General features: G+C 41.6%; 3 protein-coding genes across 3 annotated transcripts in view; 1 reads left to right on the plus strand and 2 right to left on the minus strand.

The window, feature by feature from the left end:
• LOC126561367 (SLIT-ROBO Rho GTPase-activating protein 1-like) overlaps positions 1-26088 on the minus strand; it is a 118779-nt gene that overhangs the window by 33074 nt on the left and 59617 nt on the right. The gene's annotated exons all lie outside the window — the stretch shown is intronic.
• LOC126563108 (ras-related protein Rap-2a) overlaps positions 20557-26088 on the plus strand; it is a 30129-nt gene continuing 24597 nt past the window's right edge. Inside the window, exon 1 of the mRNA XM_050219725.1 lies at positions 20557-20566. The gene's annotated coding sequence lies outside the window, so the exon portion shown is untranslated. The remainder of the gene's footprint in view (positions 20567-26088) is intronic.
• Positions 21808-23710, minus strand: LOC126562135 (periodic tryptophan protein 1 homolog). Its single transcript, XM_050218563.1, has 7 exons — positions 23597-23710; positions 23472-23533; positions 23257-23411; positions 23017-23181; positions 22659-22941; positions 21985-22592; positions 21808-21916 (listed from the first exon to the last, which is right to left on the minus strand). Exons 1-7 carry the CDS (start codon positions 23690-23692, stop codon positions 21816-21818), a joined length of 1470 nt encoding a protein of 489 aa, XP_050074520.1. The 5' UTR covers positions 23693-23710; the 3' UTR covers positions 21808-21815.

Genomic DNA, 26088 nt, shown 5'->3' on the forward strand with positions numbered 1-26088 from the left:
CGGCAGAGGGCAGTGGCGCAGAGAGTCGTAAAAGAAATTTTATTTTCATACGCTCCACTACGCATCGTAAAATGTTCGAGAACTTGGAAATGGAAAATACTGTGGGGGATGTTCTAGCGTCCCAACAACACACTGGGGACTGGGTGGGTGTTAGAATTGGTTTGAGGTCGGGGGGGGGGGGGGGGGTGGGGCGAACGGTGTCGTGGCTTAAGATTCGCCACCGAGGATGGCATTTTCATGGCACCAGAAGCCTCGAGATTCAAGATCCAAGCTAGTAAACTTAGAGGGTCGACGTTGGATGAAGGATCGTAAACATAAAACCCGAAAACCGTACACCATCCCGGGCGGAAAACCCTCTTTGCCAGAGTACTAATCAGAACACTCCTTTGCCACTCACTCACACAGTTACACACATTCACACAGAGCACCAAGAGCAGTATCCACCGATTCGCCCGAGGGATAAAGTTTCCTTCCAAAGCGAACAACTGAGAAAGCAAAGAAATTTTATGAGCCTTCTCGTAAAACACAACAAAAAGAAATAACCAAGAAACTCAAATGGTGCAATGGAAACTGAAAGCAGGAAACGGAAAGAAAATAAAACCGTGCGGGAAAATTACGAAATCCCACCCAATACGCAGCCTTGGAACCGTTATATGGAGCGTAAAGAAGGATTCTTTTATTTTTCGAGTTTTTTTCTTACGCAGAGCTGAACCACTTATTTGTGTCCCTCCTGTATGGGTGTATCCTGTATAACTCAAACTCGATGCCTGAAAATCTCGAACGAAACGAACAAAAAAAAAATGAAATCAAATCTGGAAACGACCGGAAGTTTGCCATTCGCCGAATACGGTTCGAAGAAGTCGTAAAGCAAGGACGAGCTCGCTGGGTTCGGGTGTGCGCTGTGCGGGTAAAATCGAGCTGACGGCTGCCGTTGGAAGAGTTTTTCCTGGGCGAGGTGCACAGCTCTGAGATGGATTTTCTTTTATGATAACGTATTTTGATGAAAATTTCGACCTGTCCCTCAAGAATATCCAATTTACTTGTTCACGGTTGAATTTCGCCCAATAAAAACTTGCGACCAGCTCTGCGGTATCAGTAGTGTGCTGCTTTGTATGTGTGCTTGTACGAAGGAGTGTGAAATTGAACAGCTAGGTCTGCAAATAATATAAAAGTATTATTTCGTCATTTCGTAATACATAAGTAATTTCCAAATAATTACTTTCCCTGAATTATTGAACTTGCTGAGCTTTTGTTATCTTAAAAATTCGAATATTTATCAACTCGAGGTTCAGAACGAATGTTTGCAGTGTAGAAGGATGATTATGCATCAAAGCTGTTGGAATTTTAGAAATAATTTACTTGATTTATTTTTATTTTTATTTCTTTATAACTATTTATAACAGTACAATGCCGATTTGGCAACACTGCTTGTGATGGCTAAATTACTAAATTCTTCGGTTGATAATATACTTGATGTTAGGATAGAAATTATAATTTCGACCCTTTATGAGAAATTTTGGTTAGCGGCCATTTGAACTATTACAGCAACAAAAAAAAGAAACTCTTATCAGGTACCTTAGAATAGAACAAGTATAACAATTACCATGAGAAGAAAAATCATTAGAATGGACGGAAGATTAAACAGGAATAAACTTTAGGGCAAGTGAACAACTTACAGAGCAACACGCCCCTACATAACACAACACTAGCACCTCTTCGCATTTACAACTGTGTGAACAGGGTGTTCAATAAGTTCGAATACAACTTTTCATCGATTTGTAGTTGTGCACTCTGTGTATTCTGTGTATTAGTATTGGTGTCAGCTTTAGTATCACGTATAGATTAACCGTTGCATGTGGTTGTCGACTAGTTGTCACTTAGTTTGTAAACACTGTGCACGATGAAAGAGTACTGCGATCTTGAAGTAAAATTGTTTGAGGGAAATTAGCAGCCCGACGACATATTCCGGCGGTTGAAATCTTGAAATCCGTCGGTACCGGGAGACGGCCCTCGACCAACGACCGTATAAGATCCGTTCGGCCGCGTTCGGCGAGGACGCCAGCAGTCATCAAGGTGGTGATCCATCGAAAAATGACCCGCTCGATCCGGAAGACAGCCGCTGACCTGAATGTGTCAGCAGTCGGGACGACTCACACTATTATGACGAAGGACCTAGGTTACAAGCCGTACAAGAAACGTAAAGGACATGGAGTAACGGAGGTTACAAAGAAGAAGAGGCTGGACAGATGCAAATAGATACATACTTTACCGAAGGATACATTGAAACTCTTCGTTTTGGAACAGCCGCACAATGTTCAAAATGATCGACGGTGGGCGCCGACGTTGGCCAGCATCCCCCCGTCCCAAATAAACATCCCACGGTTCCAGAATGCCGTGTCGGTGATGGTTTGGGGGGACCGTATCCAGGCGTGGAAAGCTTCCACTGGTGTTTTATTGAGAAAAACGTCGAAATTAACGCCGCGTACTACAAAACCGAGGTTCTGGAGAAGGTTGTGGCTCCGGCACTTCAGGATCTCTACGGGAAGATGGCGCTCCGGCCCACACGGCGAATATCGTCCAAGCGAGGTGTCAGGAGAATTTGACGGAATTTATAGATAAGATGTCATGGCCACCCAGTTCCCCGAATCTCAATCCCCTTGATTACTATGCATGGTCATACATGCTGGCCAAGCAAAGCGAGTGTAAAGTGAACACAGTTGACCAATTCAAGAACGTTATTTCCAAGATCTGGGACGAAATGCCGATGAAACAGGTGCGTGCCGCGTGTAATTTGTTTGAGAAACGTCTCAAGCTCGTGATAAATTACAAAGGGAGGGTGCTCCCTCCTAACATGCCAAAAGGATAGTAAATGAACATGGCTTCAAGAAAAAAATACTCAAAAAATAATATCTTAATAATAATTGTTAGAGCTCCTTTTTAGAGTGTATTCGAATATATTGAACAGGGTGTATGTAAAAATTTTATCAAAAATATTAATCCAAGTGTAAGCTGAGTTTGCTTGTTGATTAAAGAAACAATTTCCATCTGATATTTTATGAATTTTCCTATAAAAAGTATTTTCTAATGCAAATGCAGTTGCGCTTGGAGTTCCAAAGTTAAGAGCAAAAAACTGTACAGGACACCAAAAAACAAAACAAAAAACTCGTAAATCTATCAGTGGAGGAATGTTACAAAAGCCGTTAAAAAAAAGGATAAGACTTCCTGCGTCAAATAGGAGACATTTTTTTTTTTTTTTTGGTTTGTTCGTCGCTCTATCTAGGACATCGTTGACAAGTTGCAGATGTTCACAGCACCAAGGACACCAAGAACCTTCTGTACACAATCACTGAAGACTCAAATGTGAGCAGCGAAAAGAGAAGCAACAGCGAACAACGAAAGCCTATTCTACACCACCAAACAAACGAAGGCCATTATAAGAACTGTTAGATAATTGTAACGAAAATGGCAGCCATCGCATGCGGCTGCATACGGCGTCTTCCCCTCAGCAACGATACAGCGCAATGGCCGGGATCGACACGGGTACCTCGGCCGAGGGAAATGTGAAACTTTCGTTCCAATCCCACCCTTAGCCATAGTGCCGAACCGGTGCATTACGGCCATCTTTAGGGATCACTTTTTTCCTCATTTCCTACTGCCTGGGTTTCGGGTGTCGCCCTTTTTTTCATATTTCCGAACGCCTTGCCACCACGCATTGTTACGCATAGTATTGCGCAATGTCGTACCTTCCCTTTGCTTCAAACACGCCATTACTTCTGACCCTTATCAAACTGCTAGAATCCTGCACCACGGCCTAATGTCAAATGTATGAGGCCACATGAGAGATGCGTACGTGTGTGTGTGTGTGTGTGTGTGTGTGTGTGTGTGTGTGTGTGTGTGTGTGTGTGTGTTGTGCGACTGGAGAAGGAACAACAGGCCAGTACTGCTTTTCTATCTTCACTTACGGGATTCGGAGCAGTGGCTCAGCATTATTTATGTCCATATACGCGTGTCGCTGGTGATTCCATTAAACATTTTTATGCGGGAACTTTATCCAGCTCCCTTTCAGGGATACGGTGTAAGCTTCGTGCTACGCATTTGCCCGGTTTAAAGGGAACGACCCAGCGTTTGGCCGGCCGTTTCCTCGCGCTCCCGGTTCCTTGAAGGAAGAAACGACGAAATGAAACAAAATTCATCCCAGTTTTCCTATCGACAATGTAGTTAAACTGTAAGTAAAACATAATTTATCGTTCGAGTTTTACGAGTTCTTCCAAGAAGCAGGAGAATGTTGAAACATTACCACGGTTCCACGGATGTTCGGGCTACGTACGGCGAACCGAAAACCCGATGCAACTGTTTCGCCCACGATTTTAATGATAAAGATTCTACCAAGACCGTGGTATTTGACGGTGGACAGTTTTCCAACCATTCGGGGGGAACAAATCGAAGGGATGTTATGCGTGATGGATATATTTTATCATAATTAAAGGAAAAACTCCCTCCGGTTGTGGGACTTTTTCGGTGAGGTTGTTAATGAGCTACTGATAATTAACTGTAACTAATATATCTATTGCTTCGACATTTCCAACAAAACTTGTCAGATAACGAATCAAGGGCTTTTTTCCATAACTTCCTACATTGTGTAAGCATTATTTTAGGAAAAAATATTTTTATATACTACATTAACCGAAGAATGACGGCACATAGCCGAGATATTTAAAGTAAATATTTTAAAAAAGGGAAATATACTACAACAACGAATGATAAACTGTTCTTGTTAGCTTCAAACAATTGTCTCAACCTCTCTCAATTTGACAACAGTGATTATAACAAAACATTATCGGAGTAAGTCAAAAAACAGCAGGAGAAATGCGTTGAATTTTTCGTACGACACCAGCTCAAGAAGTGTTAAGCGTCAGTTCGCAGTTCTCTTAATTTTCATCATTGTCCTGTGCACTATACTAAAAGAGACCGAACATTTGATTGAGTCTATCAAACGTTTATATTAAAACATTGTTAAAATTTATCACTAGCTTACAAAACCAAACAATATTTACTCTTTTGATATTAATTTACTTTAGGGCATACTCATTCCAAATCACTTCAAATTTTGTTTTATTTTACATTGATTTGAGTTTTTTTTTTGGACTGTCATAATCAATTGTAAATGAATAATTTGAGCTTTTGTCTCATATTAAATGTACTAGATAATGAGTAATGTTCAATCCCATTAAGCCCAGGATAAGAAAAAGAATAAGGATGAAATGACTTCTGCTTGGCTTAACGACCTCTAAGGTCATGCCGGCCATCGAATGGCTTACTAAGACTTGCTGATACCGCCTAGTCGGATAATCAGTCCTTACCACGGTTGGAAGGTTTTAATGGGATTAGAATGCAGGACCTGCCGTGTGAAGACTGGTTCTGGCTATCGCCTACGCCACCCTTTTAAATTATGTTTCTATAATTTAGTCACCACAATCGGTGTTGACAGTGCGACATTGTACCGTCATAATTATTGATATATAAATTAATAAATACATAAAAAAATTTTCGTGCAATCCGAAAGAAAAATTTAAATATTTTTTATTTGTCAGTGATCGATCAACATCCTATCCTGATCGATCGACTCCCAATCCTAATCGATTTACTGTCGATTATAATTTATGGGGAACGGTCCAAAACACCCGCGATATAGGAAAATTTAATATACTTCAAACCTAAGTTAAAATATCTACATTAACAAACCTAAACTTTGTATAAAGGGAAAATATACTGACAGAAATCAACTGTCTTAATGATAACTGTTAACCAAGCATGCCCCGGATAAGGCAAAAAAACAAGGAGGAAACACCTTGAGAAATTTGTACAAAATCAGCTCAAGAAGTGCTGAGAGTACGGCACCGAGCCGTAAGACGAAAACTGAAATTTAAAAAAATTATAATTGTAGCTGTGAATGGGACAAAAATTGTTGTATTAGCTTTTGAACAATGCTTCTGCAGATCTGCCTGCATTATCTGTGATAATTCAGATTAATGTTGTTTATTAACTCCTCGAATTTCATAACTTTCAGTATTCTGTGTAATTCACTTGTGGTGAACCACGGAGGCACATTTAAAATCATTTTCAGAATGTTGTTTCGTTTGACCTGTAGTTCTATGTAGGTGCAGCGCATGTGAGAATTGGTTATATTTGAAGATTGTATGGTCGAGACATTAATTTCCCCCAGTGATTCATCTTTGAATCGTGGCATTCTTATAGTTCGTTCAAGTGGATAAATGTTAAACCCAGCCAACGAATTAAAGGTGTCGATCTGATCTCCGGTCAAAAGATTTTCTATGAAGGCACTATTTTACAGCAATACGAGCAGGCCATTATTTATGAATCGTCTGTAGTCAAGCCAATTGTAAGTTTAACAATAATGTAGATAACATGCACTACAGTCAAGTTGAACGGTGACATTTCAAGAGTCAAAAGTCAAAGGAGCACTACACACCAAAGAATACTGTTGAACTCAAATATCGAACAGACCAAGCAGACATTCGTCATTTTCACCCACAATGAGTAGGTGAAGTTTTGAATTTCTAATGATCATTCTTTCTAATGATATAGTAGTAGTGGCGATTAAAATTCAAAATCAGGAGCAAATTCAAAGAGTATCATTATGAGTTTTCGGAATGTCTTCTAACGATTATCCAATAAACAACAACTGTCAGTAGCGATGATAAGATACACCAATGAGCAGAACTGTGGGATCTCAAATATGTTATGAAACAGGCACTTAAATTATATTTCTACGTTGAACTGAAGCATGAGAAAAATCCCTGCGATGGTTGAAAGAGTTATGAAGTTTGATATTTTGAAGGTAAACATGGACAAATGTTCTTCTTACTGCGTGAAGTTTTATTTTCCCATGACCATCGATGTTCGAGACGACCAACATACTGCGCCAACACAACGCAATTACTGTAAGCTGTCCAAACAACAAACAACTTCTTTAAAATTCACATTTTATATGAAATTTTATTTATAACATTATTTAAAACATTTTATATGAAACACATATTATCTGAAATTCAGAAGAATAACTTATATTTATTACATGGTTTTACACTAACCTAGAATTGACATAACAATGCTCAACATTGCATAAAATAAATGGTTGTAAAATGTTTCGCCGATTTTAAATTATTTCAGATAAACTATTTAGAGTTAATTAGAACGAAGATTGTGTACAGAGTGTGTAATAACTCCACGAACTAACAACATTTCGACCTCTCACCTTTCAACACACTCACACAAATACAAATAAAGCCCATCTCAGGTTCGTAAGTAGACGCAGGCAAGCAGAGCAGAAAAAATAGGAAATATAGGTCAACGTCAGGCATAGGCCCCGCTTCAAGTCTGCTCCAAGACCCGGCAATGCTGTAAACGATGCTGCAATGATCGTTGCCATGCCAACATTTCTACCAACCCGAAACATACAAAAAGCTAAGCTGAGCGCCCTCACTAACGCTCGTGCGTCTTGGGCTAGAAGCTCAAAACAGCCGTCAAAGAATCGATCGTTCCATCGGTGGTACTGAGATGGCTTGGCACACCACAACCCTACTTGGCTGTGTGTGCGTGTTTGTGGTAGCGATGAAGCAAAGAAAGTCCCACAAACCCTCGTCGTGCAGGAAAGCACGACGGGAGCGAACAGAAAAGCCTAAGCCAAATGCTGCATTTGGCTGAGAAAAGCGCGCCATTAGGCTGGGGCGCCAAGCTTTACATTCGCCTAGTCTCATGCTCCAACAACTGCTGTGCGCCTGGTACTTCAAATCCCTACGCAGAAAAGCGTAAAGAGGAAAACGGAAAAATTTCTACCACCCCTGCCAATAGATGGGTAGTAGTCGTTGGTGGTGGTGGTGATGGTGGTTATTTCATCATCGTCATCTACGTGTATGTCGGTTTTTTTATTTGTGGGAGAGTTTAGTTGTTGTTAACTGTTCAGCTTGCCTGAGCATGGGGCGCTTGGATTCACAGCTCCTTGGTTGCCGCTTGGCAACAGCCTGCTCAGTTTGTTTGCAATATTTTAATTCCACCCTGCTTCAAAACTTTGCTAAATCGCTTGACGCGCATGCTGTTCCGTGGTGCATTAGCATTTCTGTGTGACGTGTGGATAATGGAAAAATTGTAAATAAACAATATATTTCTGATTGGCTACCACCGATCCGAGCGTTATTGTGGTTTTGCGATCTGCGAGGAAAACTATGTCGCCAAGCGTGGCTTCGCCGATACGTGACCCGAAAGCTGTGTGGCTACGGCAAGGCTACGCAGCGCGATAAGGAAGGGAGATACGTGCGGGAGCCTAAGAAACTATTCACACATCCACCTGGCCTGGCCATCCAAGCGCCAACATGGCCGACCACCAATTCTCCTCCGTTGACCATGGCGAAGGCTTCTACTTTCGATTTCGTTTCATTGAAGGTTTCCTCCTACTTACCAATTGGTTCGTAGTATGTGCCTCAACCTTTATCGTCGTCGTTCCATCCGCTCCTACATACCGCATCCGTCGCCCTCCAGCCCACCGTCCCGCCTATCCCTTCCGCCTTTCTCTGAAAGCATAAGCGCGCTGGCGCAGAGTGTTGCTTGCGCCCTGCCATGAGTAACTATTATTTCTCTTACTTAAAAACACAAAATAGCCACTACCACTAGCGGTGACTCTATCTAACCAACACGAAACAGGCTGTCTGCGCTACTCACAGCCACGAAACGGCCACCTCAACCTCGCCCCCCCCCCCCCCCCCTCTCCAATCTGCATCAATGAAACAGCCTCTAACTAACACACAGCCTTTCTGCGTTACCAATCTCCGCCTGGTACGATGGCCATGTACCACCTGCCTGGCTCTCCTAGCCTCAGCCCACCCGTGTGTGTCCAAAAATAACATCTAGTGAGTAAGTCCCTGGACCGTGTGCGTCCGTCCGTTCGTCACCGTTTGTGTTCTGCACGGTGGAAGGAAAGACAGCGATGGACAAAACGGTCTAACTCTATTTTCCATTTTTAGTTTCGGAACCAGTTATTATACCCAGCTGAGCGCAGAGCCCAGCAGAGCCGAGTGCGAAGGCGCTTATGCAATTCCAACGGTGTGCGGCGTTAGTCTTTGGTTTGGTGGGGAGGATGAATTTTCTAAGGCTTGCTTGCTTCGTTTTCCATTCCCTTGGCTCTTGGTAAGCAACCGCTCACCAAAGGTCCGCATGTGGTTTTTTTTTTCTTTTTGGTTTTGTGCGGCTCCCAGACTCTCCTCTAGCCTAACGGCGACGGGGCCTTGCGAACGAGCTGGCGAGCCCTAGCGTGGACGCCCGCGCACACCGTTTTGTCTGGAACGGTGCGGCACACTGAAAACTATATGGTTTGGCCGTGGCCATTGATGTTGGCACACTTTCAAAGATAGCCTGTCCCCCCGGTCAGCTTTTGTTGTGTGTTGATCGCTGTTTCTTTTCCTTCCCGTCCGAGAGAGGTTCGATCGCGCGAGAGGGTGGCTAGTTTCCTCTTGTTTCCACTGGCGTTGAGAAATCTAGCGGAAAGGTTTCGAAATGTGCCACAACTAGCCATGGAACCAACGAATGGGGAGGCCGCCTTCATGCCGAAGAATCCGATGCGTCAGCGAAAGTGAAAAAGTTAAGTAATATGTAATTTAGTTGGATTACTTATTCCATATACATGTAAGTAATCCTTTCCGCGTATCCTTTTTTCATGTATCTTTCTTATGTCTTTTCTCTGCGATAGATTAAATAAGGTTATCTTCTTTTACATTAGATTCTGGTTTGCAGAACACTTCCAGAGGAAAAGACAATGAATTTTATGGGTTACTTCTTTTGGAAAATGGAATTTTAAGATAGAACATTGAATGTTAAAATCGGAAACGTTAAATTTGTTAATAATCGTAGCATTACAATATAAATTTATACATACTTTTTTATAAAAAAAACATTACATTAAAATGAAATAATTGCGCTTATGATTTACTGTTATTCATAATACGGCAAAAGCTGTAATTTTTCGCATATAAATGAAATTTGAAATTCGTTTGTGTACATTGGCAGCGTGCAAATGCTACCATGTGGCTGTATCATATATCGCTGTAAATTTTATTAACAAATATCATTATTATTAGTACTTTAAAATATGCCATTACGTTATTCTATTGCAAAAAAACTCTAAAAAATGGAACAATTAAACAAGAATAAATGGGTATTCTGCTAACTCTTTTTGTTTATTTTCAAGAACAAGCTAATGTAATAGTTTTAAAAATGATTCCGACCAATTTTGCCATACATCATTCAATACACGGCGAATCATTTCTGCATGTTAGAAAAGCCTATCTAATCGTTACCATTTTAGAAAATTCAATCCAAATGTATTATGCTGTGTTATGAAAGCTTTGTTCATTTGAGAGGTTACACGAGACTCTTGCAAACCCAACAATATCATTGTTAATAATAATGAACTAATTTCATTCCCAGTATAAAGGAACCATTACGATAATTTCCAGTATGAAGCGATCATGACATAAAACCTATATATTACAATTAAAGATACTGAATACAAGGCATAGTTTTTCTTCCAGACACTTTTCAAGCCTCAATTCAAATTGTAGGATAACGGATTGAGTGGTTTGACTTGCATAATTAATAGATTCAGTTTATATGTTAACTCTTCAATCGGCAAATATATTCAAGTTGAAAATTCGTGATCATCATTGGACCAAATCTGCGATAATTCACTGTAAATGATAATGTATCCGTATTTGATAACTAGAAAGATTCTTCTTCTTCTTGGATTAACGTCATTCTAGGGCACGCTGAACATCGAATGGCCTACTAGACTGCCAATACACCGTAGTTGGTTAGTCAGTCCTTAACTACGGAGGAACGATCAGGATGGGATCTGAAGACCGGCATTGTTGTCGCTTACACCATCGGGCCCCAAAAAGGCTCTTATGTTTGACTTTGGTTGTACAGTTTAGAAGCAAAACATCTTATATACATATTAGTATTACGGCTAACCCGACTGAAACGCGAGGCAAATAGAATTGGATTGAGCATCAATGCGACGAAGACAAAATACCTGCTTGCCGGAGGCTCTGACCGTGATAGAGCCCGACTCGGAAGCAGAGTATCGGTTGACGGCAACGATCTCGAGGTGGTAGAGGAGTTCTGCTACCTTGGTACGATCGTAACTTCGGACATCAACGTAAGCTGCGAAATCCGAAGGCGGATTGTTCAGGGGAATCGTGCCTACTACGGACTCCACAGACTCCTGCGATTCAGAAGACTCCAAAAACACTGATACTTCCGGTAATCCTTTCCGTGTACGAGTCAGTCCAGGGACTACCGACTGACCGAGGACGCCAATGCACTCGTCATTTTCGAACGGCGGGTGCTAAGGACTATCTTTGGCGGTGTGTGCGAGCAGACGGCTTTGACGGTAGTCAAAGTCTGGATCAAGTGGAGTCTAACCTGTCGGAGATCGGATGCAGCCGTGGATGTAGGACTGCAGCCCTAGATTGAGCTTTCTGGAAACTGATTGGAGACCTGGCCATGTCGACGCGACGTGCTCAATCCTGAACAGGCCAAGAAGAAGCAGTATTACGGCTTACTAGTAAAACATCTTGTTGAATAAAAACTAATTTGAAATTTGAGCTACGTACAGCGACAGATAATAGTTTAAGACCACTTTCATATCCGATCTTTTAACTACTGCTCTCGCTACTTCTACTAGGTATAGCTTTACCATCATGAGCTGTACGGACAGGTTATTTTAACAGAATTTAAAAAAAAACTCTACCAACATTTGGTAGAAAGTTCATCAGCTTCTGCACTGTCTATAGTAAATTTGTTTGCGGCCATAAGTTCATAACCTGAAAAAGTTTGAAAGTTTTAAGAGCCCAAAACAAGCTTTTTTTATTATCCAAGCCAAACAACTCTAGCGTTGAGAAAAATAGAAAGGAGATGATTTTTTGTTTCAATTTTAAAATTGATCAATTCAGTCATATTTGCAACAGAATCGCAAACAAGCAAATAAAAATCGATTTCATAATTGAACCAATGATTGGAAAGTTTACTCAAAATGCTCAACTAAATTTTACAAAATAAAATTAAATCCACTTGTTGAAAGTTTAGGCCTTACAATCTCACTTTTACGTTATGTATAATAGCTGGTGGTCTTAATCTATTGACAGATACTGTAACTGGAAACTAAAGAATTCATTGGTCGTTGATTTGTCTTCGGTGTTTGTAAATTCTCATTCCTTATGGAGATATTTACATTTTTATGTCAAAAATATAAAGCATTTTTATACATTAAATTGGGCGCTCAATTTTCTCTCAATAAATTACTTTATTAAGCAAACAAAAAGTATACTACTAGTACACCCCCTTAAAGTCTAGATTACTTTAAGCTAGAAAGGTTGTAAACGGTGTGACCTCATTGTGACGCTCTCTTCAACGCAACCCTAGAATAATCAATGACACATCACAGAAAAGACGTGCTAACAATTAAAAGCTGCTCGTCAACTATTATCCTCAACAGGTAGGCCACATTAAGTCATAATTCTCCATTCATAAACATCACACCTCACCACTCCAATCCAGGCATATAATGTAATTTTCTACCCCGTTTGAAATAATGAACGGATTATCGCGAACTTCCGAAACTCCACCTCCAGCAGCAAGAACCCCAGATTGATGTTGTAATTGTTCATAAAAAAAATCTTGTCATTCCGTGTGTCATTCCACGCTCTCCACAGGGCACAGGACTAAGGCATACCACATCTACATGAAAGTCAATCGCACAATGGCCCAACCGCAATACCGATGTAATCCATGCATCACACAGTTCCGTCACGTACCATTCGCTTTCCGATGGTTTTCCGGCCGTTTTACTTTTCGTCCTCCGGCAAAGAAGTGGGCGCGTTAGGCCCCGGCCCCGACGTAACGCCATCAAAAGCGACACTTTCAAAGGTTCGCGAGTGTTTGGTAGCGGGCGGTTTGGCAAGATTGAGTTTTGAAACATTGATGAACGTCATAAAACCTTCCCGAAGCGGTGGCGTGTAGTTTGATGCCACCGTATTCAAATCCCCAGGGTCATTCCGGTCCGGCTCGGTAGCTGCCTGTTCCCAGCGGACCCCGGTACTGCGAGGGTATCGCGACGCTCCAATAAAGCGGCCATCAGAAAAAGCAGCAACCTGCCTCGCTGCCTGCCCTTCGCCTGACACGCTCGTCAGCCGACCTCGACGGCTCAAATCCCATGCCGGAAGGATTCTCGCTCTAGCAGAGTGTGATTGTCGAACCAATTCCTACGGACGACCTTTTTACGATGCTTGTTTATTGGTTTACAGCACCATTATAAAAGTGCATCCTACATATTAACCCTTGCCCGTACGCATACCGATATGCCAACGGGGTAACGGTATGCCAGTCAGTCAGTCAGTCAGTCCATTGGGTCTCCGGCACAGCACACTCTGAACCAGTTAAATGATTAAAACGGGGCAACTGTGCGGCCGTACGGCAGCCCACCCGAAGGGACACCGACGCTAAAACTAGCGTACCGGTCCCGTAGGACCGTCACGTGTGGCAACCAGTGCTTTGGGAGACCATAATTTTGAAGAAGAGCTCGAAGTGTACGGTAAACCCGCCGTGACCTTGCTCTGTTTTTCCAACAAATTTCTTCATCTTCCAAATTCGCTTCCATTATCCTTGCGCCCGTGTCCTTGAGGCGTGAAAGAAAGCAGAAAGGGTTTTTTATCCTTGCGTTAAAATATGCGTTGCATTCGTACCGGCAAAGGTCACAAGCTCATATAAATCCTTGAGTTCTAAAGAAAAAAAGTTGTATCTTAAAATAATACATTCCGGAGCAAAACTGTAACAAAACCCCTTCAGGCAGCAATTAACCGAACTGACCATATTAACAGTTATCTTCCCGAAACAGTTTGCTCATTTTTTTTTAGATAACCTTAATTGCCTTTGTTGTCTCTGGTTGTTTAGTTAACAATTAAAGTTTGCTAAATGTAAGAAATCCCAAACATGTTTTCTTTTTTTTTTTCGTTATCCAGAACAATCCACCTTAAACTTGTATCATTTCATTACTTCGAAAACGAGGCTCTTTTCGGTTTTAGCTTTATGCTTCCGATTATCTTCCAATGCGCTGCTGAGTGGAAGTGAATATGGATGACATTTTGAATATGGCTCAAGGATACCGATCGGGGGCTGACACTCGGTCCAGATGGATATAATTTTACAATTTCCTTTCTTCATCGTGCCTACCGGGCTAATAAACGCACCGCTGAAGAAAACCGAAAAAGTTGTTTTTCCACCAACTTCCTCCCTTTGGTGGATGACTTACACTTAATATGTTGGTGAACTTTTGCCGGGCAGGCTGATAGAACTGGTACTCAATCTAGTTTGATTCTGCGCATGTTCTCGTTCGAATCTTCTGCGCTTTTACCCTTCCCCTTCGGTGTGGCTGTATGTCTTGTGCAGCCGTCCAATGCGGCCAGTATTCCCTTCTTTGGCAATAAGACAATCATAAAATCAGACCTCCACCAGTGGGCCAGAGATGGTAGACCTTCACTGCGAAATCCCTCGATTCGAGGCACGTGAAAGTGTGTCTAGCTGTGAATGTTCTGCGCTGGTGACTACTACTCTACCTGGTGAAAGGACGTGTGGCACACGCACGCACGTATTCGCATGGTGCTTTGCAGTCAAGAACAAAACCACGTTCAGTCCACGCAGTTCACAGAGCCTGTAAGCAAATAGCATTCAAAATAAAATAACATATTGTACGCCTATTTGTTGCTGACAGCTTCCTGGTTCACGACATCAAGTAGGCAACATAGTGCATTAGACGGTCACAGCATGCCATGCAGCTATCACATCTTTACCAGGTCGGTAAGCTGGCTGTACCTGTTGACCTTGCCATAACCAAATGCCTTTCTCTTTCTTTCCATAATGTGCTGTACAGTAATAGTGGAATGAAAGTGACAGAGTGTAGAGAATTTGATCAACGACGACCGCCAGTTCTAACTGTCCATTGAAATCAATCAAGGATGTTACTACAGTGTGAATGTGTACTTATGCAAGTGATTCTTCCAACAATAACGTTAGATCCTGAAGTCTAGTGTCTCTTCAAATAACTTAGCGCACTCTCAAAGCTATAGAGAGTACAAAACCATTTTCTAAAGGTGATACAAAATACGTTCCCAAATGCCTCAAATCGAAGACAGATTTAGGCCACATTTAATGCATCTACGCATATTGTGCTTAACATAATACGGAGCTTATTTGAAGTTGTCTTACTTGCTCCTTAAGTTAGACTAAAGACTCTATAAAAGACGACTTAAGCTAGAACAGGCCAAACTTTTGAGACAAAGGGACAAATTTGAAGTAACAACGCGTTGAGATTATTCTATTTATGCAAATCAGTATCAGTATCAGTCCGGACTTTGCCGACCGGTGAGTTAGATAGTAGTTAGATTAAGTTTTCCAATACAATCAGAAGCATTTCCAATTTTTTATTAGCGTGATTATTAAGCTTAAGGTCTTGGTAAAATAGATTATTGTAATTTAATGATCCCTCAAATATTTATTTAGTTAAAATTTATCACGGCTGTTAGTAAAAACCATAATTTAAACTATTTATTGTTAAAAAAGGTACACTTTCAATAAGTACTCAAGTATTTTCCAACTATTTCTTCCAGTTTCTTTCGCTAACTGAATGTAAGCCCTCACAGAAAATTGATCTGAGACAACTTAAATAAGGGAATGTGTTGTTAAATCTTCTATAAATGTTCTGTTTTTCTTCTATAAAATCATCCCTTTAGCTCAATTGATTCCTATTCTGCAATGCATTTTCAAATCAAAACACAAACACACACACACACATTGAATAAATTACCCAACACTTGATAGTAAATTTAAAATGGAAATTGTAGAAAAGCTACATTTATTTCGTTATATCTTGCTCAACTGCTATAGACCGTCATGCGACGCCGGATTGTTGATCGTAAAGATTTCCTAGATAAACGAAGCACCTAACGAAGAGTTATGCAGGGGCGTTATGGTCGTAAACCATTTCCCAATTCTCGATGTTCCTGCTATGTCGCTGTCAAGATAAAGAGCAAATACGTCTTCTCCTCACACAGTGTGTGTGTGTGTGTGTTTTTACGGATTTTTCAACAGACCATGCTTCCCTCGATTCGCCTATTTTCTGTATCCTTGCATTGCTTAAGATGCCGCGAAGGGTTTCCCGTTCGAATAATACGATGCCCAAAAAGCAATCAAACGGAAAATCGTAAAATGCAGCCGCTCGTGGGGGTTCGCTCCGTTCGCTTTTAGTATCCTTGCGAGACACAGCTGGTTTAGAGCTGTCCATTAAAGCAAGGAGAAAGATGAAAATTCCTGCAAAAGATTTGAGGCAATCTTCTTCGGCACGCTACTTCGCCCGCTTGGTCTTGGTTTCTTCGCTCGATGGAACGAGGCCTAAGGGATACAACAGACAGGATCTCTGGTTGATGCACATGCGTACATCATGTGCTGCTTTGTGCTGCTTTTCAGCCCAGTTTTGAGTCCCATTTTCCATCGGTGGAAATAAAAATCCTCCTTCTTTCATATTTCACCGCAGCACTTTTTTTCTGTTGTTGGTTCAACGTACGTACAGTTGCACAAGAAAAGTGGAGTAAAATTGCTTTGCAGCGGGAGAGCGTGTATCCTGCCGGTCGGCTATCTCTTTCACTTTCCGGATCCTTTCTCTTCTCTTCTCTTTCACGCTCTTGCTACCTCGCTCTCTCTCTCTCTCTCTCTGTGCCTCGTTCTTTCGCGCACACACATACACTCGCTCTCCCTTTGGCTTTCTTTTTCTTTTCTGGTATCGTCCAGAGTAGGTGGAGCCATGGCAACCATCGCAGTATGGAACAGTAGGCATGAGCAGTAGAGCAACGTACAGGAAATAGAGAAAGGCTGTTACATACTGTATGTGTGTGCGTGTGTTTAAGGGTTCCCAACTTGCGTGGGAAATTGAAAAACCGGTCAAACGTCAGGCACCGAAACACGCAAAGAACGCAAGAGATCCGGTGTATATAAGCGAGGACTTTCTAGGGTTGGCTTTCACTACAGCAAGACAAGGATCGCTTGTGTTAACTGAACGAACGGCGTCTTGTGTAGTTGAACAGTATATAAGCAATTGATTTTTTTTTTCGCCGCAAAAGAAATTGTAAGTAAAATGGTAGACTTTACAGCAATAGAAAAAAAAGGAATTTCAGCTATTTTACTTAATTTTAAAATAGCAATATCCCTAGGGTGTTTCATTATCGAAGTAAAATCTATAATATTACAAACATTTAATTAGTACTCAAGTTATTTTTTCATTACACTGACAATGAATTTGATGCAGTTGAAAAATAAATTTCTTTTCTCTATTATGAGGCTTGTCCGTAATGTTAAGAAAGGATGTTAAGGAATCCTCAATTCTAAGATCATTCTTAGCATAATTAAAGGATGTGTTGCTTCTCATGACAGTTATAGCAATTTATGTTTGAGACTTTTTAACTTTTCATCAATGAACAAATCAGTCAATAGACACATAATGTATAAATTCTTCCAATCAATAGTTTCCATATAACTTTTTACAAAGACCACTAACAAGACTTGCCCAAAGCAACAGTCACACATAGGGAAGGAGTCGTAAAAACCATTACAATCTACTATTTCCCTACCGAAGAAATGGATGGATTCAATTTTGTCAAATCATGAGGCACAACCTTTTGCTTAAAAAGTAGATCAAATTAGTGGAATTATCGTTACATTATGAATCATTCAACAAAGAGACAAAGATTGATTGACATGAACCTTTACAACATGAAGCTTTAGTATTAGCTTGGAGAAAAGTTGGCACTTAAACATGCAATTGCACTGTTTGAATTCCTCGCCTCTGTAAATATCAATAAACCTTTGTATTTATTACTTCCTGTTCCGTACCCGTGGAAATTGTGTCATTCAACGTCATTCAATGTAATAAAAAGTATTCTGCTGAGACCAGGACGTATTGCTTAACACTAACTTCACCTTAGTTGGGAGTCTACAGAGGAAAGTCATCCTATCCTGGATGTGTTCGGTTGTTTTGTGGCACGGAGTTCCATTATCCAGAAGCATAATCCTGTTCTTAGCGAGAATCTTCATCCCGGATGGTTTAAGGCGATCCGTTTTCAATCACTGCCCAGTCCATTAGAAAAGTCCCGTCCATAACGAGATCTTGTCCTCCGTGTCCAGATCCGATTCTGTCGGAGCTTTGGGCTCTTGGTGTAACCTAGAGCGAAAGTATTGGCATTTTATTAAATACAGTCGTTTTTGAAAAGCTTACAAATTCTTCAAAACAATGTGATGTTTTACTCGAACAACATTCGGGGAAAACCTGAACCAACCTGAACCAACATAGGCTAAATAGCTGTGTTACAAAACGAAAACATTCACCTTCTTTCATATCATTCTCTTCTCCAGGTCCGTGATAAAAATAAAGACAATATCCCCTACGATTGTTTTAACTTTATTAAATAGTCTCTACAAATGCTAACGCATGTGTGCGATACATACAATAGAAAGCTGCTAGATAATATATGTCCCACTTTTGATGCTCTAAACATTTGAAGTGTTTGGGATAGTCTAATCACGGACAAAAACCAAAAAAAAAACATATCTCCCAAAATTATTCTTGTGCGTCAATGCCGTTACACACTACGCTTTCACTAGGCTCACAATTTAATGCTGATGAGGTCAACAGACACATCCTTCGCACATCTTGCCTCTAGCCATGCAGCCAGCAGCTCGGCAATAAGGTGGGCCTTATCACTTTCCTGTGGCAAAAGTTTTGTTTCAAATCTGTGTAGAGCACGTCGCCGGTCATCTTGCATCATCATCATCATCATCATCATCATCAGTGTGTAAATGGTGAACGGGATCGCGGGGACTTATCGGAGTTTATTATTAATAATATGACTCGCATTTTGCACACCAACCATCGCACCACCGCCCGTCGGTCGCACGTCCTCCTATGGCATAGGAGCCATTAATGTCTGTGATTCCCAGATCCTTCGTCGCTCCGATAATCGTCATCGTCACTGTCATCGCCAGAGTAATCGCCACTACCGGAATCTTTCCCTTTCGGCCGGTAAGTAGACTGTTTGTCCTTTGTGTCACTGCTTCGATCTTCGGTGGTGAGCTCAACCGATGAACGGGCCGTCGTTACGGCCGACTTGTCGTTGTACACGTTGGCAGCAGCATCTAAAAAGATCACACCTTGCTCCCGTCTACCCGGCGTGGATAACTCGACGGCCGTTTCCGTTGTGCTTGTCAGTGGTATGTTCTCCATTGTTGGGACATCCGCCACCGGTGATGATGGTGAGGATGATGCTGGCTCACTGATGGTGTTGGTGGTGGTGGTAGTCGTGGTCGTTGTGAATGGCTTCACAGGGTTGCCATTTTTGTCGTGCAGCATCGCACCATTGCTGGCGCTTTCGTTCAATCGATCCACCAGATGGCCGTAGAGGAAAAGCATTCCAACGCCAAAGCATACCCCAACGCACACGATCAGTGCCAGCAGACCGACACACTTCCTGTTGAATGCTTTCGGTTTAATATCGCCCATCGTTGATCTTCGTGACCCATTCGCGAGATGGTTCACGTTTTTGGAGCCCTCCACTACACTGGTGGCACTGTCCTGGCGGTTCGCATTGCCGTTTGCTTCTATATCGTTTCGAATCGTAACCATGCTGTCGGTCCACGGCTGAAATCTATTACGTCTACTTTATCCTGTCTCAACGAAACGCTGCTTCAACTGCTGAGGAGGAAAACACAACTCTTACTAGTCAAATCGTACTACTGGTGCGTCAAATTAACCGATCGGCTTGGACCTATCTGCGCAGCTACGATCCATTATCATCAGCGCGGGCCGTTTGATTGATAGTGGTCGCAAGGTTCTTTCGATCGCGCTCCTACCCACACGCTTACACCAAATATCAACCTTTCTGTGCCAAGCCTTGGTAAAACAATAACAATGCGGATGCATTGCTTTCCAATCATTGTCATTGAATGAAAGCGGCAGAACTGGACGCGTCTTGTAACGTTAACCGCCGTTAGGTTGGTCTGTTCTAGTCCATTAAATCAATTTTTGGAGTCGAGCCCGAACATTTGTATAAATAATGTTAATTTACACTCAATTAACTTACAGATATGTGCATACTTCCTTATATGAACTTTTGGTTAAAAAATAAAAATAACTATAAATTCCTTTAAACTTTATCTGTACCGAAAAACAATATCTATAAAAACAGATCCAAATTTTCCGCCTTTTATGTATGATTAGTAACAAATTGTTGTAAATATTTTAAACAATCAAACATCGAGTTAAACAGGAGTTCAATAATTTTTTCTTTTGTATGTCTTTTAAACAATTCAATAAAAAAAAACTGAACCAAAAGCATAATTTACTTTGACTACATTTTTATTTGCTAATCTATTCCTGCTCGTTGCTCAAAACAGGATTGTCATTCGACGTTCCATAATCGAAGCCATGCTGGGAAAGCTTCCACCATGCCGATTGTGGAAAGCTCCACTGCCACTGAAAGCTTTCGGAGGATTGTTTCTCATCCCGGGATGCTGAATCGGAATGTCGCTTGGCTTCTTCACTGCCCTTTATCCCACTCAGGGACTCGCTTGGCGTAAGGTCCTGCCCTGCCCTGTGTCCCATCTGCACTTCACTTGAAGAAACGGGTTTTGCGGCTTTCTTCCTCTCAGCAACACTTTCGTTAGCCTCGTTATCGGTGTTATCCTTCGGCTTCTTGAACGTTAAGTTCGATTCAATGTGTGATGATCCTTCCGACGTTACCGTTTCGGATTGTAGCTTATGCTCGAACATCGTTAGAAGCTTCTCAATTTTGGCCGCATTTTCATCATGCTTGATAAGTAGAACGTCGGTCAACCGAATCACTTCCTTCACGTCCTGGGCTTCCAACCGTCGATTGCCGATCATTTGGATTTCGTTCCAGTGATAGAAAAGTGCCATGATCAATGCACCCAAAACGATTGAACTTAAGGCGGTTAAAGTGTAGATTGTTTTCGCGTATCGTGTGGAGGCGGATGGTTTCACAAAATCAGCCGCACTTGCACGCTCCAGATCGACTTTGTACTCCATCGTATGGGCCACCTCAATCACGAGTTGCTTCACGAGTAACGACTAATGCAGATTCTCGATTTATCAGACTAATTTATAGCCGTTTTTGCACGCATACACTGGTCAGCCGGGTGCGCTTATCAATCAAACCTTGAAATGTTCTATCGTTCTAAGATTGAATGATGGGAAGGGGTATATTATCATCCCTACAAGGGTGATACGATTAGATCTCACTGTCGTTCAATTTGAAGGCGAAGGATTGTTGATGTTTTGCTTGCATAGTCATTGCAAGCGAATACATTCTAAATAAACACGAGGCTTCTAACTTGTTATTTGAAATTAGTTATTCGTTATAAGGATATTTTACAAGATCAAATTTTGCATGAGCAAGATTTTGCTTATTGATTTCAAACTTCTTGTCCAGTTCTTTTTAGTCTAGAGCTGGCTAAGATAGGCAAGCAATTGTAATGTCTCGCAAGTATGATAATTAGAATCGTTTTCTTCACTTTTTTGCGTTGTTGATCAGCTGACAATCATTTTCCGAGATTGTACCGTGAAAAATAAAAAAAATAAAGAATTCCTTTCTTTAAGAATACATTTATTTGCACACTTCACCGATGCTTTATTCATCTGCGATGCTTGCATCTTCCATATCCTCTGCCAGAGGTTCAATGCTGTTGGTCGCTTGGTTTCCCGTGTATCTGGATTTGAAAACGTTCGACACTGGAATAACATTGAGTAACAATTGTATTAGTTTAAAGCGCGATAGTGTAATTAAATTTTAAACTTACCAACATCATTGTCCAGCAAGTTGACGACACAAAAGTTCTTCGTTTTCAAATCACCACCCAAGGCCAGCGTAAAGGGACTTTCGTTGCAGGCATCCAGACATTGAATAACACCAATCTTAGGATTCCTCTTGTACACCATACGAGCGTCCTGTTCATCAATGTCCCACACCTTCAGCGAACCATCAGCCGAGGCGGTCGAAAGCATTCCCTTCACCTGTCCGCTAAGCACAAGTCCCGTCACTTCCTGCTCGTGCATTTCCTTTGTCCACAGTGGACGTTCCTCCCGGCGGCTGTCGATGTAGTGTACCTTTCCATCGTTCGTGCTGGCCACGAAGCAGTACTCGTTGAAGTGATCCCAACATACACGCTCTACTTCACCTCCAAGATCCCACTTTTTGTAGCTACTGCTTTCGTCCGTAGTCGAGCGGCAATCGAACACTTTCACCTTACCATCACAACTTCCGGCCAAAAGCGTTTCAGCGCGTTTCGGATGGAATAATAGCGTTTGCACCTTCTCCTCAAAATCGCGAATTGTAGTGTGCGGAATGCCTTCCTCCAGATCCCAGAGTATCACTGTTTGGTCCACCGATCCGCTAGCAAGAATATGCCTACAAAACATTGCACAAATCTCGTGTTATTTTGAGTTTTTGAGTCGAAAGTAGCACACTACGCACTCCAAATGTTTGTTCCAGGAAATATCCAACACGGCATCGGTGTGGCCTAGCTTTGGCAGGTTTTTCTTTCTGCTGCCTTTCGAACCCAATTTACACACCGGTTCGATCGAATCCTGAATGTCCAAATCCCACAGCGTTATGATCGGTTCCATGCACCCGATGGCGCACATATTGCCCGGTTTATCGCTTCCCGGATCAAAGCTAAGCCATTCAATGCACAGCGGAGGACTCGGCAGCAAAAAGTCGTGATGGATGTACAAACTTCCTTCCTCCTCGTTGTAAACTGAAAATAGGAAACCAGTTAAACCAGTTAAACGTTTGCTGAGTGGATAGATCAATTTTCAAAATAATAACGTACTGTATACTTCCATCGAAGCACTGTCATTCTGCACGTGCCCCACCAGAATTAGGTTGTCGGTAGGTTTTATAATTTCATCTTCAGCATCCGAATCTTCATCGTCCTGGATGTTCTCCGTTGGATCAATAACAGCCACCGTACTCAAATGCAAACCGCTCGTTCCGGCTGGAATCAAAATGAAACAAAGAACACACTTCGTAAGGCCGTTTCATATCGTCATAACCTGTAAAAACTACTCACTTTCTTGCTCGTAACCATCGAAATTATATTCATCAGCAACTTCATTTGTGCCCTCGGGATTATTTGCAGCCAATCTGCTCGCTCTTTCAGCTAATCCGCTTTGGCTATCTTCATTTTCTTCATCATCGGACGTGTCCATGCCCTCGGCTCCATCGCTGTAAACACACGCATTGTTCGTAACGAGCTTCTTTCAATGATATTATCTAAGCACTTACTCTTCCAGGTCTTCTCTGGTTTCGTTGATGATTCTCGCTAGCTCTGCTGGTGTTAATGTAACCTGCCGGAAAGAATATCGTTAGCACAAGGAGCCTACTGCTGACATCAGAGTTCAAACACAAACCTTATCTGGGTTGGCTTTGGCAACGCCACGCTTCACAAACAGTAAGCTTGGCACAAAATTAACGTTTGGAACTTCATCCTCTTGATCAGATTCCATTATTGCAACTTTCTTGCGGCGATACTGATACCCAAAATATGCACCCCTACGGCTGCCAACACGTGCTTCGCGAGCTAGTTGTGTTTGTTTACCATTGCGTTGACAATAAGCCTATTCAATCAAATGTCGTCAAGCTCACGTGAAGTTCGAAAGCAATTTTCAAATTTATGCTGCACAAAAAAGAATACAAACACGTCGTGAAAATGGTAAAAACAATTTGATTCGATTCATGCAAAACACTGGAGTAATTTGCCCACCCAAATGATATTTATGTAGCGGTAATTTGCAGTAAACTTCAGGCAAATACATTGTGTAGAACCAAACTCTTGTTGATAACCCGACATTTGCTATAATGTGTTGCCAATCACAACCAAGGTTTATATCTTCCAAAAAGCCCTATTGACAAAATCTTTGTAAATCCACCAACTAAGGCACTAGTAAGGCAAATTTGTATTGAAAAACAAACCCTTAATAGTGGTTAATAAGACAATTTTGTCAATAGGGTGTTCTACGACCCATATCAAAAGCTCACCGATTTGACAGTTGTGTCGTTCGATTATTGCAGATTGTATTTCGTTTATTTTATGTACAATACTCAGGCACACTATCGAAGTTTGGATTTTCCTTGAAAGAAAGCCATGCACAAATTTATTTGAGCTAAAACAAATCATAAAACATGGTTTATATGGGAAAAAAAAAACAAAAAATAAACGGCAGTCAACTGTCACACTGTATCAAATTGACAACCAACTGACCTACGGGCAGCTGTTTGCTTGTGGTGATTTTGCTAGTCTCAACCGGAACTTTATTGTTTCGCTTTTATTTTACATGTTCTATCACACACTCAACTATTTATGTGTTCAATGCTAGTAAATGCACCATTTTATTTCCCATCGACGAATCCAGACGACCAGTACATATCGTAAAAGCTCCACGATTTGACAGACAGGAGCTTTTGCTGTGCAGCGAAACACAACCGCACAGTATGGGAACGGGACCGTGGATGATGTTTTTGTTGTGTTCGAAATTTCGTTGAGGGAGGTGTCTGCGTTGCTCGCTCCTGCTATAGAGTGATTTTTCTGCCTAGCTAGTGGTTTCCATTTCATAGATGCACCCTCAAACGGGGAAATTTCGATAAGTAAGTGTAGCTGAAGGTATCTAACATTGTGTTTAATTGAGATATCAGTGATTCGGCATTTTCATTGATTGTTCGACACCAAAAGCTGCTCCTGGAATTGCATTCTTTGTCATCGTTACGAGAACTGGTGCGGGTACTTTTTTTGTGCTTTTTTAAGTGTGTGTCTGCTTGTTTGCCCGTGATGGATATAGAAGGTTGATTTGTACAAGAAACAACATGGTCCAGTCGTTGTTGGGTTTGGATGATATTGTTCCTATCCAATTGTTCATGTCCAGTATGTTGATCTGTGCGTTAATTTGCCGTGCAATTCAGGACCAGGAAGTTGAAATTAAGCAGTAATGGACAGAAAGTATTGCAGCTTGTTGTGCTGATTGATCGAGTTTTCCATGTTTTTGCTAAAGTTTAACATACAATTGTAATTGAATTTGAATTTTGTTTTGACAAAATTTTAACAGCAGAAAAAAGTAGTGCAGTCCAGTCAGTGTCCGTGTAATTCGTGTAATTTGGCGACTGTAAAGAAAACACACCAGCAAGCCGCTCCCTGGAGGAAGAAAGAAGTCAGTGTTAAAACTACAATAGTGTCTAGAAATAGTTGCCAATCACGCGCGTACAGTTATTTCATAGCCAAACGAAGAAAGTATTGCTGAATTTGGCTGGGCCGTTCAATGACACGCGTAATGATGTAAAAATCCAGCTTTTGTTCCATTTCCAACGGTGTGAAAAAGTGGTGGATTGCAACCGAGAATGTGGTAGTGTGCGTGAACATGAAAACTGCGAGTGCGTGCATATGGGTGTGAGAGATCGAAGAAGGCGTGTGAGAAATTAACCAAAGAAAACGTACTTGAATGCAGGCCGAAGTTAACGATAAGAATGGAAGTTTCGGATTGAAGACGTTTGAATAACCTTCGATGACGCGGAACTCACGGTTCTTTTCGGTGAAAACAGCATCTTGCGGAGTTGCCTAGATCTTTGCTCCTACAGATGTCGTTCTTTGTTTAACGGAAACGCCGCTCGGGCCAGATAGATATATTCGCTTTTCGGTAGTGCTGTGTAGTTACATTGATGTGCGCGCGCGCTCGTGTGTGTGTGTGCGTTTGTGCGAATCCCGTTGTGTGCGAGAGGTTTGTGATTGCGGCTGGAGGATCGTATCGTGTTGTGTCGATTTGTTGCTTTTGCTACCAGCCGCAGTTCCGCCGTATGTGTGTGGTTCGATGTATCTTGTCATCGTTCTTTTTTCCCAATAGTGTAGTGTAATTCT

This window comes from Anopheles maculipalpis, chromosome 3RL, assembly GCF_943734695.1.
Source record: "Anopheles maculipalpis chromosome 3RL, idAnoMacuDA_375_x, whole genome shotgun sequence".
Classification (NCBI taxonomy): Eukaryota; Metazoa; Arthropoda; class Insecta; order Diptera; family Culicidae; genus Anopheles; species Anopheles maculipalpis.

Coding starts and splice junctions, on each gene's coding strand:
- LOC126562135 (XM_050218563.1), bottom strand. CDS start 23,692: ATGGAATCTGATCAAGAGGATGAAGTTCCAAACGTTAATTTTGTGCCA. Junction 23,534..23,596: donor CCAAAGCCAACCCAGATAAG/GTTTGTGTTTGA, acceptor TCTTTCCGGCAG/GTTACATTAACACCAGCAGA. Junction 22,942..23,016: donor TGCTTCGATGGAAGTATACA/GTACGTTATTAT, acceptor TCCTATTTTCAG/TTTACAACGAGGAGGAAGGA.